Source organism: Talpa occidentalis, unplaced genomic scaffold, assembly GCF_014898055.3.
Source record: "Talpa occidentalis isolate TD23 unplaced genomic scaffold, MPIMG_talOcc4v2.1 talOcc4.3, whole genome shotgun sequence".
Classification (NCBI taxonomy): domain Eukaryota; kingdom Metazoa; phylum Chordata; class Mammalia; order Eulipotyphla; family Talpidae; genus Talpa; species Talpa occidentalis.
The window spans coordinates 129,508,692-129,528,479 of NW_023603184.1; the positions used below are offsets into that span (position 1 = coordinate 129,508,692).

The following is a 19,788-nucleotide window of genomic DNA, read 5'->3' on the forward strand; positions in this document are numbered from 1 at the left end:
AATGCTTTTTGACTTACTGCTAAAACAATAGCAATAAAACTTTTCCTTCACATTCACAATTTGGCTCTTTGGCAAAAGAGGCCTAACTTTCAACCTGTCTTGCCTTTCAACATGCTTTCCTCACTAATCTTAATTATTTCTGCTTTTAGATAACTTGAAAGATGTGATTCTTACATGTCGACACTTAGAGGCCTTTGTAGGATTATTAATTTGCCTTAATTTCAATATTGTTCTGACTCAGGGAATAAGGAGTCTGCTGGGGCAATGGCCAGTTGATGGAGCAGTCAGAACAAACCTTTATTAAGTTCGTAGTCCTGTATGGTGTGGTTCATAGCATCCCAAAACAATTGCAATAGTAACATCAAAGATTACTGATCACAAATTAGCATAACAGGCATAATAGCAATGAAACTGTAACATTGTGGGAATTAGCGAAATGTGACACAAAGGATGAAGTGAGCACATGCTGAGGGAAAATGGTGTCCATCAGCTTGCTCAACACAGGGTTGCCACAAACCTTCAAGTTATAAAAAAATACAATATCTGTGAAGTGCAATAAAGTGAAATATGCCTGTACACCCTGAGGTGCTTTTATTCCTGACATTTGCTATATATAAGTCAGGGCTGTCCCAGAGTGCTAGGCCATGAGTTGGATTTTTTTTTTTTTGCCAGTGCAACATTAAAAACAATTTTTTCTTTAAAATTCAATGCCATTAAGTAGAAAAGCAATTTCAAGCTCCTTTCCTCCCTATTATGTTAAACTCTTAAGTTTTATCCTTTTTAATTACCTGTTCTGCCCCTGAAGGCATTTGATCTAAATGTTAGTATATAGGCTTTCACAATCATTGTTTAGGATATTGATACTGATTTCTATGTTGGGTCATGTTTCTATTGTATTGTCTGTGAAGACATTGACCTTCTTCATGAAACTTCTACTTGATAACTTTTATAGTTAACTCAAATGTATATGTTTATTTATGGACACTCTATAATGCAAAGATTATTCTAAAGCATATGCTTGATCTGAAAAGAATAGCTTAATGTTTAACATTTTTCAAACTATTTCTACCCTAAGTTGTAAAGAATACCGAAATGCCTTAGAGGAATTGTCCAAAGCGACTCTGCGGAACAGTGCTGAAGAAGGGCTTCCAACAAATAGGTGATCCTTGATTGAGTAGAATCTATTTTAATTCAGCTATGTCATCATTTTCTAAATACTTATGCTTCAGTTTTATTATAGCATAGTATTAGTATGAATGTTTATAGGATACAGACAGTAGCAAGAATGTTTTAGCCAGTAATTGATAAGATAACATTTTAAACTTACCAAAGACCTTAAACAGCCCCTGAAATACAGTTTCTGGTAATTTTCACAGACGTTCAGTGTATATTGAAGATTTAAACTCAACATTTATAATTTTCTTTATTACTTTCCTTTTAGAAATAGCAACTTGTAAAATCAGTAAACTACTGATTGGCTTTGTAATTTAAAGTGTTTGTGAATTCTTTGTAATAATTAAAGATCCTCATAGTTAAATAAAAAAAAACAAACCCCAAACTAGCTCTTTTAGTGTGTTCAGTGTCTTAGACATTTAGACAGAAATTGTCATAGGCTGATTATGATTCTACTGAAATAGATTTTCCGACATTACTAACATAAAATTTGGTCTAAATGATGTATTATCATGGTGGCTAGCGTGAGAAATGTGAGATTGGCATTTGCTATAATTGTTTGACTTAAAGGTGCTGATATTGCTCTAATGGACTTGATAAAAATATTATAAAAGCCTATGCTTTCATATATTTTTCAATACATTTTTATAACATTTTGTATTCTTTTTCTTAAGTCCAGTAGACATCCCAAGGCTTTTTTTTCCCCCCACATTCTAATCTATTTATATACATTATGAATCAAATTTCTGATATTGTGGGTTGGGCTAGCTTGGGAGTAGTGTAGCAATCAGAGTACTTTGTATTTTCTGTCTGAATAGTATCAAACCAGCGTTTCCTTTGTTTTTCGTTTTAGTGCTTTAGACAGCAGACCAAAGAGTAGCAGCCCTATTAGAATACCTGACATGGGTGGAGGACAGACAAACCGTGTAGCAGAAGCAGAACCACAACCACAACCAAGTAAGATTACAAATGGAGAAGTCACTTTTGTCAATGTTGTTCATAATTGTGGTTTGAAGAGGAAAACGCATTAAATAAGAAATGCCGTCTGACAAGGATTTACTATTCCTGGTTGTTGAAATATAATACGCACTTAAAAAGTTTTGCATATCCTCTTTTGTACCTGTTCTGCACACATAACAAGTATCAGTGTTACTCATGTTTATTGCCCTGATAAAACGGTTACTGCTAACCAAGGAATGAGTTGAAAATTTTTATTTTTCCACCTGCAGTGACCTGAACATAAAATTAATATGTTACCTCTTATTTTTAGCCAAAAAGGCTTCTGGAATGTTGTCCTTCTTCCGGGGGACAGCAGGGAAAAGCCCCGATCTCTCTTCCCAGAAAAGAGAGACCTTACGTGGAGCAGATAGTGCTTACTACCAGGTTGGGCAGACGGGCAAGGAGGGCACGGAGAATCAAGGCATTGAGCCTCAAGGTGTGTTAAAGGAGACCAATGTGTATTATAGGCATTTATTTATTTATTTTAGTTGCTTCTGTTTTTAAGCCTTAAGTAGACAATTCTTACTGCTGAGACCAGGGAGGGCATTCCCTTTCTTCTCACACTGTGGTAGAGTAAAAACAGCCTGGTGCCTGGAGAGTCTAACTGGTTTTAGGTGTCATTGCCATCACTTACTGTGTGGTTGTCTCAGAAATCCTTAGTTCCATACCTTTAAATTGACAAAAGCAATGTCCTCTTTGGTTTAATAAAGATAGAGTGACATTACACCTGTGAAGCGTGTGTCTCGCTATGTAACTCATGGTATATATTCAGTTTTCATTTCCTTTACCTCCTTAGCTATTTCTTTAATTTAAGTCTCTGTAAGTTTTATAGCTTCAACCTTAGGTGAGATGAAGGTGGTTGTCCACCTTTATTTTAATGTTTAAAAAAAATACATCTACCCTAATTATACTTACCTGTTTTTGTAAATCAAGTTGTGTTGGAATATAAGGAACAACCTTTCATTTACTTTTTATCTGACTGCTTCTGTGTTATATTGGTAAGTTATCTAGTTGCATCTAAGTTAAATACCATCTAGTCCTTTACAGAAATAGTTTGGAGATCCCTAGGTTAGATCATGAATTAATAGGTTAAAAAAATAGCAAGTGCCTAATAATTTTCATTACTAGTTAATATATGTGCTTAGTATTCTGTGGACTGTGATTGGCCTTAAGTTCTTATAATATGGTCCTTGGAAGGTGTTGGTCTTTCAAAAAAAATAGATTTTGAAAAGTGGAACTTAGAGGGGGACTTGTTCTAGATACTCAATGAATTGTAAACCTATAATACTTCAACAGAGTGGGTCTGGTAGTAGATGTGCCAAACAGATGGTCAAATACAAAAAATAAAAGTAGACACCAGTATATTCTGTATATTATATGTGTATCTTAATATATGATAAAGAAAACATCACAGACTATTGGGGGAGAATTAATGTGCATGCTGGAAAAAGTGGCCATAAATTATGATAAAGAAGCCATTGAAAACTAGCCATTTGGTAGTTATCATGATGTGGTGTGTAAAGATGTCAAATTGAATAGCTGAAGCTTATGTAATGTTGTAAACCAATATTACATCAAAAATTTACAAAATAAAAAAAAATTAGAAACTATGCGTAAAGAGCTGATTTAGTATATTGCTATCATAGGAATCATGTAAATGTGAGAAAAAATTTTCTTTACTCTGAATTCTGTTTTTTTTAAAGCTAAAATTTGATCTTTCCAAGGGTACATAATTTTTATTGTAATAGTCTACACAGGTTAATTGTATATCTAATGCTTGTGACTTGATTCGGGTAAGAGTTGACCTGTTAGTTTGTATTGTTATATTTCAGGGGGAAAAATAGATACAGTGAACTGATAACTATTTAAAATTTTGACTTTACTAATAATATTAAACCTTTTAGATGAGGTAGATGGAGGAGATACACAAAAGAAGCAACTCACAAATCCTCATGTGGAACTTCGTAAGTATGAAAACACCGTGGGGTTTTGGGCAGGGCCTGTAATTGAGCAAACTATTATATGAGAGTTCTAACCTCATAATACTGTATTTCTTGAAATGAATAGTCTGTGCTGATTTGAGGTTTATTTCATCAGTAATTTAGTTTATTAAATATTCATCATAAAGAAATTTTATAAATTTTATCAAAACTATTCAATTTTTAAATTGAGAGCTTATGACTTGATTTAATTTCTGTTTCTTTTTTAAAATTTTTTTATTATGTCTTTTACATCATTGTGTATTTCCTGTAAAATTCTCACTACCAGTTCATCCATGAACCATCACCATAATCCCTTATGCTCTTCCCTCCCCTGTTTTGATCCCTTTTCCTCCTCTCCCTCACATAATGCCTCTTACTTATAGTTGCCTACTAGTTTTGTTGTTTTGTTTCAATAATTATTATATGATCTAGAGTCACAGAGTCTAGGGTGTGTGTATGTAGGTGCCAAAAATGTGCCATCCAAAAATATACATGTAGCAAAATTTAGATGTAAAAGTACAATGATGAATATATAGAAACCAGAGTAACATTTAAAATGGACCTTACTTTGACTTTTTGGACAATATGTAAGGGTATCCTCAGGTGCTTTCTCATCATCCTGAATGTTATCTTAACAGAATTGTAGACTTACCATGAAAAAATGATACCATGAAGGTAGGAGAGGGTAAAAAGGAATAGATACTTCTGATTCATAAAAGCCTTTTGTTTTTGTTTTTAAACACTTCTGTCTATAGAATTTTCTGATGCTAATGCCAAGTTTTACTGTCGACTCTACTATGCTGGAGAGTTTCATAAGATGCGTGAGGTGATTCTGGGCAGCAATGAGGAAGATTTCATCCGATCCCTTTCCCACTCATCTCCTTGGCAGGCCCGAGGAGGCAAATCAGGAGCGGCCTTCTATGCCACTGAAGGTGAGTTAAATATTATCCATCCCTTTCCTTCAGATAATTTATCAATATCTTGAGCTGGGGTAGTTTGGTGTTGTCAGTTGGCAAAGTTTTCTGTTTTACTTTGTATGTTTTGAAGATCAGGAACAAGACAAGGGTGCCCATTGTCACCACTTGTGTTTAACTTTAGCATTAGAGGTTTTGGCCAAAGCTGTTTGAGAGGATGTAATTAAAATATTTAAAAGAATATGCATGTGTATGGTATGTACTGAGAGACAGATACTGATCAAATCCTATTAAGCTCTCTTGTCCTAAATTCTCCAAGTGTAAATAGTAACAGAGAACTTTCAGAAAATTCAAAAAGGTACAGAGTGATAAAAGAAAGATAAAAATAGAATATTTAACATGTAAGTAGAAAGGCCAAGTTCTTTTTTTTTAAGTTATTTATTTTTGCGTAGAAGAACTGGGGTGTAGACCAGAGGTGTGGGAGGGGGGTGAGAGGATTCACTAGAGACAGTGGGGAGTGCAACAGGCAGATTGACTGAAATACACTGCTAAGGGGAGCAGCAGGCCAGACAGGAGAGGTCTACTGCACCATATATGGGTTAGCTTCCTTGCCAGTGATTGAATTTAGGCTGCAGCCGTGATAGCTCTGAGACTTAACCACCTATGCCACCAGGGAGTCCCAAAAGGCCAAGTTCTTAACCTACAGATTTTTACAAAAGATTGTGACCATTTGTACTTCACATTCCATTCTTCACATGCACTGAAAGTGAAAATTACTTGAGAAAATGCCACAGGAAAGTCTTTGCTTGATAAGAACTTTTCATAACTGTGACTTGCTGGATTATTAACAAAGTTTATAACAAAGTTTATAGTAGCTTAAAATTGTAGATCATCTAGCTATGAGTTTAGGTGTGGTACTTTGAAAAGTAGAGGTTTCTTGACTATATCCATCTCCAGAAATCCTTCAATTATTTGCTAACTTTGTTCTGATCAGTAGTTTTCTGTGATGTCAAATTGGTTCCTTAAAAACATGAAGCAAACAAATCATTTTGGGTCTTTGTAATGATTATTATAGATTATCTCAGTATATATTATGATTGAATAAACCCCTGAAATTTCTGCCTTTTAGATGATAGATTCATTTTGAAGCAAATGCCTCGTCTGGAAGTCCAGTCTTTCCTTGACTTTGCACCACACTACTTCAATTATATTACAAATGCTGTTCAACAAAAGGTAGAAACTCCAAACCTTTGCTACTGATGTACTATAGAATGCAGTGATTTCAAAATCTCTTTCCTACCCTGGTCAATGAGGGACAAGAGCCCTTGAGCAAGTTATAGTTTATGTTATCTGTAAAGTCAATTAAAAACATTAAGATTAGATGGAAATATCTACACATTTAGTACTTTGTATTTTTGCTAAGACAGTAACTTGAAATATATATTGAGAAAAGAGCATAGATCCCTTAGTGAGAAAGACAGGAAGCCAGTAGCCCATTTACCCAGTCATCATTTGGCTGTGACTCTTCCATGAAGAAGTCACATGGGTTTTGTTTTCATTTAAAGTGTAATGCATGTTACTGCAGAAATTACAGGTCATAGTAAATTTTGTGAATTTGTGTAACTGTGAGGCATATCTTTTGGGAGAATGTTAAGAATCTAATATTTTTATTGGCATCACTGCTTTACTTGCTCTTGAGATTCAAGGGTTTGAATTTCTTTCAAAGTCCTTTCACTGACCATATTACTAGAAAGATTGTTTGGAGATTACATGGGTTATCCATATATCTCTAATGAATTATAAATAATCCCTTTTGATAAGAGTCTACTTTTCTCAATTAGAGGCCAACTGCATTGGCAAAAATCCTTGGAGTCTACCGAATTGGTTATAAAAATTCTCAAAACAACACTGAGAAGAAGTTAGATCTCCTTGTTATGGAAAATCTTTTCTATGGCAGAAAGATGGCACAGGTAAGGATATTAGACTATACAAAGCATTAGCTATTAGACACCTTTGTACTACTGTTTCCTGAATATAATAAATCAGACTAGCAACTTATTTGATAATAAATATTGAACCATGGATACCAGGCCAAGTTTAACTTTTGACTTGTTGAGTATTGTGGGAAAGAATTAAGAGGAATATTGTGGACTTATTCTGAAATTTAACATGTCCATTATCCTAGAAACACGGAGATATAGATCAAAAGACAGATCTACTTCTATCATCTCCATTTTAAAGATGAAAAAGCTTGAATTCCAAGGAAATTAAGTACTTAATGATAGTTACATAGCTTTTCCTAGAGTCCAGGTTCGTCTAGATTTTAGAACAGTACTCTTGATAGTATTATTCCTTGTACTGTTTCTGGTGTATGGTAAGATAGTTTGTACTAGAATGTAATTCAGTGCACTGCTTTCTTCATTGAGAATGTCTTGTTTTAGAAAAATGTCAGCTGAGTAAAACTTTGCACTTGATGATATGATTGATCATATATTCTGCCACTAGATCTTATGTCATCCTGAGCCAGATGACTGACTAGCACTGGTTTCTAGCATACTCACCAGTTCACACTGGTCTAGTACCCACGTCCTCTGACCTTTGAGTGTGTTGCTTTTTTTTGAGTTACACTGTTATTTCTGCATTGCCATAAGTAGTTAAACAATTTTAAGTTTCTTAAGACTACTTATACCTGTTTTTTAAACTGGTTTATGATTCAACAATAAATATATATTTTAAAGTTGAAGTCACATTGCATCATAACATTACATAAATTTCAGGTGTGCATCACTGAAAATCAACACGTGCATATCCTGCATTAAGCTCACCACTAAAAGTCTGGTTTTACCCTTCACCATATAATTGTCCCTTTTCACCTGACTTTGTATGCTTTTGGAGTTACTTGCTAATATTCTCAAAGTTGATAAAAAGGGTCTGTATTTCTGAATGTTTTGTTAATTGGGTACCTAGGTATGAATTTCACATGATACTTGTATCACCACAAATTTCATGTGTTATACAATTATATTACATTCAGTTAGTGACACAAGTTATGGTTACAGTTTTACATTTAAAAGTATATTATATGTAATGCTACACAGAATCTTTCTGCCTTTTTAATTTGATTGCATTAATGAACCATTTGTAGCAAATTGCACATAAATGATAGACATTTTCTTTCTGCTAGGTTTTTGATCTGAAGGGTTCACTTAGGAATCGAAATGTAAAAACTGATACTGGAAAAGAGAGTTGTGATGTAGTCCTGCTGGATGAAAATCTCTTAAAGATGGTCCGAGATAACCCTCTGTATATCCGTTCTCATTCGAAAGCTGTGCTGAAAGCCTCAATCCGCAGTGACTCCCATTTCCTTTCCAGTCATCTCATTATAGATTATTCCTTGCTGGTTGGGCGAGATGACACCAGTAACGAGCTGGTAGTTGGAATAATAGGTAAGTCGGTGAGCATCTAGTAGGCATCCACAGGAAAATTTGATGACTCTACTGAACCTGGTCTCGTATGAGCGTATTGAAATTTTTTATAAACTTCCACTTGGAAAAAATAAATAAATAAATTTCCACTTGGAATATTAAAAATAATCCTTTTTAAATTCTAGTATCTTATATTCAGATTCTTCATTTCCATTTTCATTATCTTTACCAAAAATTTCTGTATTCAAAAAGTCACTTGTAAATGAAGCCTGGTGAAGTTGCTATGAAGATTAAACTGTTTATTTATTTATTTTTTTAAAAAGATTATTTATTTATACAAGCACTGGGTACAGTCAGAAGCGCGGGAGAGTGAGAGAATTCACCAGAGACAGAGCGGGGAGCAGAGCAGGCAGAAGGACCGAAGTGCACTGCTGAGGGGAGCAGCGGGTGGCAGGAGAGGTCTGCGCGCCATGCGGGACCCTCCTGGACCCTCCTCCGGTGGCCGGGGAGCAGCCGGGGATCGAACCAGCGCTGCAGAGGCTGCGGGCAGCTTTGCTGCCCAGCGCTCAACCGCTCCGCCACCGGGGAGGCCCCAATATTAAACTGTTTAATAGGGGAAAACCCTTAGTAGGACAGCACCTGGCATATTGTCAGCTTTCCATATAGGAAACTATTGTGAAGTAATAGTAAAGTATTGCTGTCATTTGCTTGTATTTATTAATGGAAGGTCTACTGCTAATTTTGCCTCCTGAAACAGATTATATTCGAACATTCACATGGGACAAAAAGCTTGAGATGGTTGTGAAATCAACAGGGATTTTAGGAGGACAAGGTGAGTGGAATTTTCCTTTGGTTTATTACTCTTTAAACTGCACTCATGTCTTTCTTATATGTTAACATTTAAAATGTAAAGGGACTTGCTTACATGTGGAAATTTTGGGTTTCTATGTGTTAAAATGCCAAAGGTTCTCACAATTAAAGTTTAAGGAAAAAATGGCCAGAGGTTCTGATTGAGAAGTCCTCACTTGTGCTTTCAGACTTCTCATCTCTAAGCAAAAGTTAGTCTTTTAAAATAGACCTTCTGCCAGGATGGGCCTGGAGCTTTCACATAGGGCAGCGCATGCCTGCCTCCTTTGTGAGCCCTTTGTGGTGTGGGTGTCTCTGTGGTAGTTTTTAGAAAAGAACGTAGTTGTTGAAGACAGTTGCCCAATCAGTTATATAACGGCTTTCTCTTCCTTTTTCTCTTTCATAATCTTAGGTAAAATGCCAACTGTGGTCTCTCCAGAATTGTACAGGACTAGATTTTGTGAAGCCATGGACAAGTATTTCCTGATGGTACCAGACCACTGGACAGGTTTGGGTCTGAATTGTTGAAGTGAACGAAGCACATATTTTGAAATGGACCATGAAGGAAAGGGGACTAGAACAAGGGACCAAAAATAAGCTACATGTTTTATTTCTTTATCGCATTCACCACTTTATGCAAAGGCCTTTCAGTTTTGCAACTATATAGATTGTCTATAACTGACGAGTTAAAACTCCATAGATTTGCACTTAAGTTTTTGATATATCTGTGAACTAGCTAACCATAGCTGGGAAGTTGCACTTAAACTGAAATATTGACACATTTAAAAGAGTGAAAAATGGGCAATCATATCTGTTAACAATCCAGTTAAGAAAACAGTGTCTCACAGGTTAAGATTCTCCTGGCATCGCATTTGGCACATTCATTGCTTACACACCATTGGTACAACTGGTGAATTTGTTTTGTGTTTCTTACATAACAATTTAGTGTTGCTTATTATTAGAATTTCTGAAACCTTAAAACAATTCTGAATTATATTGTTAATCGACAGTTAAACAGATTGACACAATCTGTTCTCAATTTATTGAGGAATTTGACTTGAGAATCCTGTCATGTTCTATAATTTGCCCTGTTTTCAGTGTGTTCGATATTTTTCAAGTTCTGTCTTTGCTTCTCTGGATGACGGGAAGCTGTAGCCATTAACCTTAAGCTTTTGTCTTGCTCTCTTTTTAAAATTTGTTTACGCCATTTGTGCAATGAATATGGTAAGCTGCATTTATCTGCACATGTTCATATTCTAGGTTTTTCCCTCACCTTTAGGGAAACTTTAGTAAATGAGTCTACAGTGACTACATAGAAAATTATTAATGGAGGACTTTTTAATGTAAAAATAAGCTAGATCCCATCCCTGAAATAGGATGAAAGGGAAGCACTTGCTTGTTTTTTTTGTAGACATAAAGTGTCTTCTTAAATATAGGCAGCAATTTAAGTGACATCTATAAAATTAAGATGTTTCCAGTGTAGCCATTCCTGTTTTCTGACTTCTGTGCCAGGTTCTAGGCCAGTTCTGACTATTGAGCAGTATTAAGAGATGAAATAGGAACTTCTTGTTTAATAGTTTTCATTTATTTAAAAAATAACCAGAAGTACTAAACAGTCCTTTGATGATATAATATAGCCCCACACATTTCCTCTTGGCTTCTTTCTATAACAAGGGTAATTTGGCAATTTATCAAGTTTGAAGGGAGATCCATAGGCGTTTTTCTCTTTCAACCTTCTGAATTTCAGTCACTCTTTTCAGCTTTCCTGTAATAGCACATTTCTATTGTAACTTTCATAGAATAAAAAAAATAAATCTGGGTACACTCCAGTTAGAGAATATAAGTATGTGAAGTGGGAACATTTTGGAAAGCCTGCTTTAGGGAATGAAAGCATTAGTTTAGTTTAGTATTGGTGTTGATTAGAATGGCGGTTTAAGTTATCTGATGATAAGTGTCTCTCACTTTCTCCCTCCCTCAGCCCCCCGTTTTTTAAGAAAATGTGTACCGTTTGAAAATATACAAAATACCAGTTTTTAGGTTTCATATCGAAGTAAAGGAGCTACACAAGGCTGGAAGGTAGTTGAAACATTATTAACTTTTCAATATCTTCAGGAATAGTGGGTTTTACATCTCATCTTGAAGGTGAACATCGTTGTGTCTGTTTATTTCTGTCAGCACATGTAGGGTTATGTTCCTGTCGATTTCCTGCAGTCCTAGTCATTGCCACTTCCAGTAGAAGGGTTTCTTCCTCTACTGTAATTAGGCTGTTTCTTTTAGTCTCATCACCAGGTCTATAGCTTGAATGTTTCATTGGAGTAGCTCCCGACAAGAAGGTGTCATGTTAATCTTGTTCTCCTTGCCCGTGGCTTGAAGTAGCTATTTCTGCCTCTTAAGTAATATTCTGGTTAAAAAATTCCAATATGGTGCAGTCTGCAGCAGTATTTGCTGCCTTGCAAAGGTAATCTGTCCTTTTAAAACTGTCTTAATGAAGGGGACATATGAAATTTAATTTTTTGTGGGAGTGATAGAACATTAGCCACAGCACCTTGCTCTTGTTTTGACCACTCACATATTTACAAGGTGTTTCAAATATTCTCCTACTCTGTGCTAAGCATTGAATGATTATGGATCTCTCTTAAATTCCGTTTTGAGGCCTGGAGAACATTAATATTGAAGTTAGGAATGAGGAAATCTTAATTAGTAATTTATAGTAAAACGTGAATCCTGAGAATAATTTGTAATAGTGTAATAAAACAATGTGAACATGTTGCATTGTGTAAAAATCTTACTTCTAAATGTGCAGTTTTTTGATGCCATGAAAACTTTATTAAGAAATAAAAAGGAGTTAATTTTTCTTACCCAAGCCTAAGGAAATAGGGAAATAAGCTGTTGTAAGCTCTTTTGTAGTCTATTTAATATTTTAAATTTATAGATATTCAAACTTTCCTACAAAATATCCTACTTAAACTTTTATTGGGTATTGTAAATGGGGTTATATGTTTTTTGTGGCATCAGCTTCTCCTTGGCTTTTTACCCATCCGTTGTAATGAGCTTGCATAACTTCCAAGGAAAGTAATCTACCCAGAGAATGTGGGTTTAGGTTACAGAGTGAAAACTCCTGTGAAAGAGCCTGATGGGAAACAGATCAGGCCATTCATATTTCTTCAAGTGTTAACATACTGATGTATGCAGTATTCAGACCATCTTGTGCAATGTGTTTTTTTTTTTTTGTAACACAGATGCAGTGTATTATAGAAAAATAAGAATTACTATCATGAGAAGTTTTATTAATGCTGTGTTGGTTTTGTAAAACATGTACATTATGTCTTTGGACAGGTTTAATTTTAACTAGAGAAATGCCATTGTAAATCATAATAGCCTCTTTTAATTTAATATGAAAAATTCAATTAACAATATTGAAAAGAATGTATTATATTGTATATATTTCTTTACTTTGGTTCTAGCCATTTTATATGACCGACATGTTATTTAAGAGATAACTGCCTTGACATTTTGGAAACTTATACTGTAAATAAAGAAGACTTACAATAAACTGAGACTCTACTTCACTTAGATTTGATTCTGCTTGAGGAAATTTGCAACAAGGAGAGAGGGAGTTTGGTGAGCAAGCCTAGCAGTGTTGCCCTCTGTGCGTATTCTCTTCCCTCTGTTTTCCAACTGGACAACTTGAGTCTTTCTTCTTGTAAGTAACCCTTCTCTTTAAGTCCCAGAAAGGGAGTCTTACTCCCACTTCCTTCCAGTATTTGTGCTCTCCCAATAAAGCACACAAGAACCCTGCCCTTTCCTAGCCTGAAATGGTTGAATTCCCCTGGGAGTGACTCTCTATTACTTGATTCTTGTTGAGAGTGACCCTTTCCTTGTGCTAATTAAAATGTCTCTGCCTCTGCAGCTGTAGGCACCCACCCACATGGTGTCCACCATAGCATCCTTTTCTGCAGGGTGAAGGGAGTTGCTGGGCAAAGTGGGGATGACGCCTGTGCCCAGGGATGTCCTGGGGCACTGTTTGCTTTTCCCCTGCAGTGGCAGAAAAAGCTGATACGTAGTAGGTACTGGACATTGAGTTCCTGTCCCCCATCCACCTGGAAGTCTTTTGTGTAGGAATTTCTTTGCTTAATGAAACCTAAGTTTTTAATCCTAATTTTAAAAATTCTGATTGAAAAGTAAGATTTTTTATTTTAACCATTTTTGAGGGTGTAGTTAAGTAGTATTAGCTATATTTACATTGCAAAATACCTCTCTAGAACTTTTTCACCTTGCAATACTAAAATTATACCCATTATTCCACTCTTCTTTTGTCCTTTTCCCCCAGTCCCATTCTATTTTGTTTCAATGAATTTGACTACTTTCGATTCTTTCTTATAAGTGGAATGATACTGCATTTGTCTTTTTGTGACTAGTTTATTTCATTTAGCATATTGCCCTCCAGGTTAAACCACATAGCACACAACAGGATTCCCTTTTAAAAGGCTGAATAATATTCCTCTGTGTGTGTGTGTGTGTGTGTGTGTGCACCTTTTCTGTTCCTTAATAAGCTTACAGTTTAGTGAGGGCTATGGATAATACAGTAAATAGCCGTATGATGTAAGATAAAGATTGATAATGCTTTATTTTGTTGGAGGAGGTAAAACACCATTATCTTATTGAGAGTGTTTATTCAATTAGCAACATGGCAAATTTGCTGACTTGAAAAATGCTATGTTTGAGTGAATTTGGAAAAGAGAGTTGTTTTGGGTGTTTAGTGTTTAGAGACCTACATTAGTTACAATTTCTTTTTTATTTCCCAAGATGCAAACTTAATGCAGTCTTTGTAAAGTGATCCTTCTCCTCTCATCCCTCTCCCTAAGAATTTCAAGGAAAAGTTTAATTTGAGCATCTAATTCAAGTATCTCTTTGGAACATTCTAAATAGCTCAGGAAGGGAGGTTTTATAAGTTAAGGTAGAAGATAACTCAGAACCCTAGTGAAGACACCTACATAAAATCTTAGCTAAAAACCTATTAATAGTTTGAAACTGCTCTATGAAGTCAGTAACTTTTCCTTGTTCATTTTTATTTCTTCCAATGACAGTTTTTTTTCTGTGTAGCTGAAGGCCTGGCACTCTGGGGACTGAGTGCTATTACTGTTAAGTAGCCACAAGCAGTCCTTCTGTATAAGTCCCCATGGCTTATAATGTCACATGGTTATCATGACCATTACTATTGATTCCAGCCTTTTTAGGCCCAAGCCAACTCTCCACAAAGGCTAGATGTACGGAGCCCACCAGCCTATGAGGTGTTTTGGTTTGTGAACTCTGTCCAGTATAAAGGCTCCATGTTGGGTGGTGCCTTTTGGATCCCATCAAATGGTCTCGGTAGCTTTGATTTCCAGAGTAGGCAGAAAAAGCAGGCATGGTGTGGATAAACTGAGGTAGCAGAGGTAAAAATGAGGCTGAACTTAAGTGTAGTGGGCTCAATAGAATAGCAGGTGACAGCTTAGCATGGCTATGCTCATGTCTCCAGCACTGAGCATTCAGTTGCTGAGTTGCCACTCTGTCAGCAATAAAAATGACTTTTCTAGTTTTCCATGAAACCAAGCAGGATTTCCTTTCTTTCTGGCATATAGAAATTAATACCTATAGATGACCTGGGCATAGCCTTCTCCTTACAGTCTGTGAGAATCTGGTAATATTCAGGTGCTAATAATGCCAAAAGGCTTTTTTGTTGGTGGTGGTTTGTTATCTTTTATTTATTTTAGATTGTATGATTTTTACTGGGATAATTTTGCTCTACAGCAGTGTGCAGGAACACCTCGTCAGATATACTTGGTGTTTCCATGGGGCTCTGCAGTGAAAAGAGGCCCAAGCTGGCTCAGCTATCACAAGTCTGTGTGTGTGTGTGTGGGAGCATGGGGTTTTCTCTTTGCATTTGTCAATGTCTACACCTCCATCTCTTCCTGGCATCTTCCTCTCACCTAGCTGAGGTGAGGAATCCCACCCCTACTACCAAAGCATCCGTAATCCTCCACCATAGTCCATTGAGCCTCATCCCCACTCTGCTCCCCAGTCCCTAAACTTTCCCTCTAGTAACCTCAGTTCTACAGTCAGATTTCTAGGGTTTGTTTTGGTTTATCTGTCTGTTTCTTTGTTTCTTCATATTCCCCATATGAGTGAAATCACCCAGTATTTGTCTTTCTCTTTCTGACTTAATTTCTCAGAGCATAATCACCCTACATGGAGTTTTTAATTCTCCATTGCCATATCATACATTATAATAACATGCCAATCTCACCATATTATTAACATTTAGCCTTATGTTGTTTCTGTGTTTTCCAGTCAGCAATAATTGCATTTGTGCCAAGATAATATAGTAATAAATGGTATTGTTGGAAATCCAGTGTTTTTCAGTATAAACCAACAGTTTATAAAGTATTACAAAGAACACCAACCAGGTAAATTTGAAAGGAAATTTTATTACTCATATTACTTTATAATGTTCTTATTTAAATGGAAATGCCTACTGTTGTATTTTAATATATTTCATACATATAATAAAATCAGGGCTGGCAAACAGGTGATTTTCATCAGATAGGCTTTGTTTGGTTGAAGTTGCAAAGTTTTTGTAAAATTTGTCCTTGTTTGAAGTTAAAATTTCATGTCACCACCACAACAATTGATCTGCAGAAGCTCATGTACAATCTTGAAACTGATTTGTACGAGTACCCACAGGGCTTTAGTATTATTTTTGGACTTTCTCCCCAATCCACATAAGCAATTAAGTAAGAGTAAGAAAAAGAAATACTCCTCTGAGTCATCTATTAAAACCCAGGTTCCACTCAGTGACAAGTTGTTTCATCTCTTGAGCTTATAATACTTGGCACTTGCCTTGGTCATGTTCAGCTATAAGGACTCTATTGTCTGCAGCACTCCAGTCCATCTGCCCTACTATGTGTTCCCACTTTACCCCTTTCAGGTATCTAAGCCTCGGAACCTAATGCCTTCCATGTCTCTAGGGATTAGAAAACAGGTACTTCTCCCGTTTGTTTTAATGTGTTGTCTAAGTGTATAAAACCAGGAATTCAAATTAATATGGGGGGAAACTCATTCAGGTGTGTTTGGCTGCAGAGATAGAGCTAGCATCCTTCCTTAGTCCCTAAGACTGACTTGAACTCTCATGGAATATGCTCGTTTAAATAAATTACAAAGGCAGCTCAGTGGCCATGTCATTCCAGGGTTTCCAAACAAACTGACTTGACAGAGGGTCTGACAGTGTGTATGTTTTTCCTAGTTCCTACTGCACTGTGAATTTAAAAGATTTTAGCAAATATTCTTTATAAGTAATCAACCCAGGCCATTCATACAAATATTATAATGAGCAAAAAGTAAATATGTGTTTTGGAAATATAATGGCCTTTTCATGAGAGTTCAAGAATTCCGGAAGGATGTAGAAAAATACAGGCAGGCAAAAAGTAGCCCAATTATTTAAGGATTGCTTAGGATTTGTACTAGGTTGCTACTAATTTAATTCAGGTCCTGAATTTACAGGCAAAGATTGATTATTGAGTTTAGATTATAAAAGTTCTAAATAGAGTCTTATCTGTGATTGTAAAAATTTTGCTAGTTTTTCCTTTTGTTTTCTTTTTTAACCTGGGTTGTTGGTGGCTCTTCACTTACTGAAAATAATGACATAGAAAGAAGATGCTCTTCTCCAGGGAAAAGTTATTCTGTTTCAATACAACAATAAGAGCATTTCCTCTCAAACAGGACTGATGTCAGGAGTACCTTATAGGGATACCTGTTCTCAGCTATTCTCTTTGAATTCTAACCAGTTGTTACTACAAAGGATGTGAGAAGTTCTTTTGGTGCAGTCAAGGTTTTTACTCTGACAGACTGTCAGCCCTCACAAGCCATGTGTGGTTTCTGTCTGAAGTTAGGGAGAAAATCCTGTATGAATCAAAGTGTATAATAGTTTGGGGTTTTGCCCAGAATACAATTTTGCATTCATTTCCAATTTGTTTGCTGGAATAATGTTATAGATCCTTAGAACCTATCTTAACCTATTCTCAGGATTATGTTTATGTCTAGAGAATAAAGAAATTACTAAATATAGGTTCTACCTATAATATTACACCAGCAAACCAATTAAAAATGAATGTAAAATTGTTTTCTGAGAAAAACTAATGTCTTGTTTCACTTAAATTATTTAACCAAGTGACTGTGTCTTCCTTTTCCGAAATGGTCTTGAAATGAGAATTTGGTCTCCATAAAATTCTGGCAAAATATTTTCAGCAATAGTTGTGCAATATCCATTTTCATAAAGTCACTGTTATATAAATTGATGAGGCATATTAAGTATTTAAATACTTCAATAAATTAAGAAATACACAAATGACATTACAATCACTATGATGAAAATATCCAGAAAAATATGTTTTACTTATTAGTGATATATTAAACGAGATGTTTCATTTAATTTTTCTAACTACTTCTTTTCAAAACTAAGCTGGAAATGAATTTTTTTTTTTTAAGGAGGTGCCATAACCTAAAGGAGAGGTAGGTTTGGAGGGTAAGGAGGGACAGTGCAATTTCTGCTACTACCAAATATTTAAGTGAGACCTTGGTCAAGTCACTTAACCCTCATGGAGCCTCAGTTTACTGGTTGATAAAGTGGGGGCAATAATAGCCCTCTGCAGGGTGGTTTTAAAGATTAATGGTAAGATGTCTACTCTGGCCACCATGGTGCTGGCCAACCCACACACACGACTTCCAGTTGAAGACCAAGTTGAAAACCAAAGATACTGAGAGAAACACCTGTTCTTTTCTGCACATCATATAGTTCCTCAGAAATTGTCCACAGTGGGACTGCAGTTCTCTCCACCACAGTTGCTAAATCTCCAGCAATTAATCATAGTTAACAACAGGCCAGGTACTTAAAAATCATAAGCTTTTTAAGTTTTGGGGATTGTTCATGCGAAGGACGTGTATGTTAATGAAGTGTAGTGTTTTTTGTGCCCAGGTCATAAGTTTATAAAAGATTCTGAGTGACCGCAGAGAGGTCCATGCCATTGAAAGAAGTTTGTTACACTTGCCTTTGAAACAAGAGGCCTGGCTCCCTCTGTAGGGCACTAAGGGAACGAGTTTTGGTCAGGAGCCAGAAACAGGATTGGAGGGAGAGCCCAGTCTAGAGCTATTATTGGAGTTTCTGTGGGAAAGTAAGGGCAGGGCAGAATGGACAATTTAGGATTGGTGAGTTTGAAGAATGTTGACAGGCTTTAGCTATAAGAGGGGTCCCTGTTTGCACCTAACCCTGGAAAGATTAAGATAGAGGAACTGCCCTTGATGGGGTACCAGCCAGATGGACGAGACTTGGATTTGAGCTGGTTAGTGTGCATATAAAAGGCATACATCTCTCTGGTTCGTTCATTGACTATCCCTGGGAAGGGCAGTCTCTTCGTAGGTGCAAAGGTTTTTTAAGTAGTCAGAACATTATAATACAACGGAAAATGCTAATACTGTATGATTTATACACAGAAATAATGTTCTTTGTTGAAATGTTGTATATTTTGGGACACAGTGGCATAATCATGGTAAATGTACATTTGTACAATTCAAAGTCCTAGTTTTATAGTTGCTTTTTTAATGATTCAGGGAAGGCTTTCTTGGAGGAGGTGAAATATTTAGTAATTAATTCAACCTGCGTTCTTCTGTAGGCAATCAACTTTAGTAATGTAAAAATGGAATTATCTTCTGCTTCTTGGAAAAATATTTGCTACATTTAAAGTCAGCAAAGAGGCAAAATGTTAAACACGTTAGATTATAACGATTAAAATTAGAACTACATTCCACATGAATTCAGAGGCCTTTGGTAACGGGTGTTCCACACAGAGCATTCCTCACCTATAATCTCCAGCACTGGAAATATTCCAAGGGCATAGAATTACTCCAGACTAATTTTCCATGCCATGGGCATTTCTTGATTTCATCCACACTTGGGGAATGTGGGCAAGTTATATGACCTTTAGGAGCCACACATTCTCTTAACAGCTAATTTACAGATGCCCTGAGGAGTCAAGAATCTGCATGGGTTCTTTGGGTAGATCCCTAGTAGTATAATTGCCAGGTTGTATGGTAGCTCCATTTTTAGTAGACTGAGGAACCTCCACACAGCTTTCCATAGTTGTTGGACCAGTTTGCACTCCCACCAGCAATGTAGGAGAGCTCCTTTTTCACCATATCCTCGCCAACATTTGTTGTTGCTTATTTTTTTGATATGTGCCATTCTTACTGGTGTAAGGTGGTATCTCAATGTGGTTTTAATTTGCATTTCCCTGATTATAAGGGATGTTGAACATTTTTTCATATGCCTGTTGACCATTTGCATTTCCTCTTTGGAGAAATGTCTTTTCAGTTCTTCTGCCTATTTCTTGACTGGATTGTTTATTTTGTTTTTGTTGA

At 36.1% G+C, this 19,788-nt stretch overlaps 1 protein-coding gene across 13 annotated transcripts in view; it reads left to right on the forward strand.

Moving 5' to 3' along the window:
* The window catches only part of PIKFYVE (phosphoinositide kinase, FYVE-type zinc finger containing), a 106,701-nt gene that overhangs the window by 65,311 nt on the left and 21,602 nt on the right, over positions 1–19,788 (forward strand). For 4 of the 13 annotated variants that reach the window (XR_008553643.1, XR_008553645.1, XR_008553644.1 and 1 more), the window contains 12 exons: positions 1,076–1,159; positions 2,027–2,130; positions 2,444–2,608; positions 4,077–4,136; positions 4,910–5,086; positions 6,198–6,301; positions 6,910–7,038; positions 8,253–8,514; positions 9,251–9,325; positions 9,752–9,847; positions 12,914–13,042; positions 15,670–15,785. Coding sequence is in view for 8 of the 13 variants with exons in the window: in XM_054700028.1 (XP_054556003.1) it covers positions 1,076–1,159; positions 2,027–2,130; positions 2,444–2,608; positions 4,077–4,136; positions 4,910–5,086; positions 6,198–6,301; positions 6,910–7,038; positions 8,253–8,514; positions 9,251–9,325; positions 9,752–9,847; positions 12,914–13,050 (1,393 nt within the window). In the remaining 5 variants the exon portion in view is untranslated. The other 9 variants (XM_037523945.2, XM_054700034.1, XM_054700029.1 and 6 more) reach the window with 8 other exon arrangements.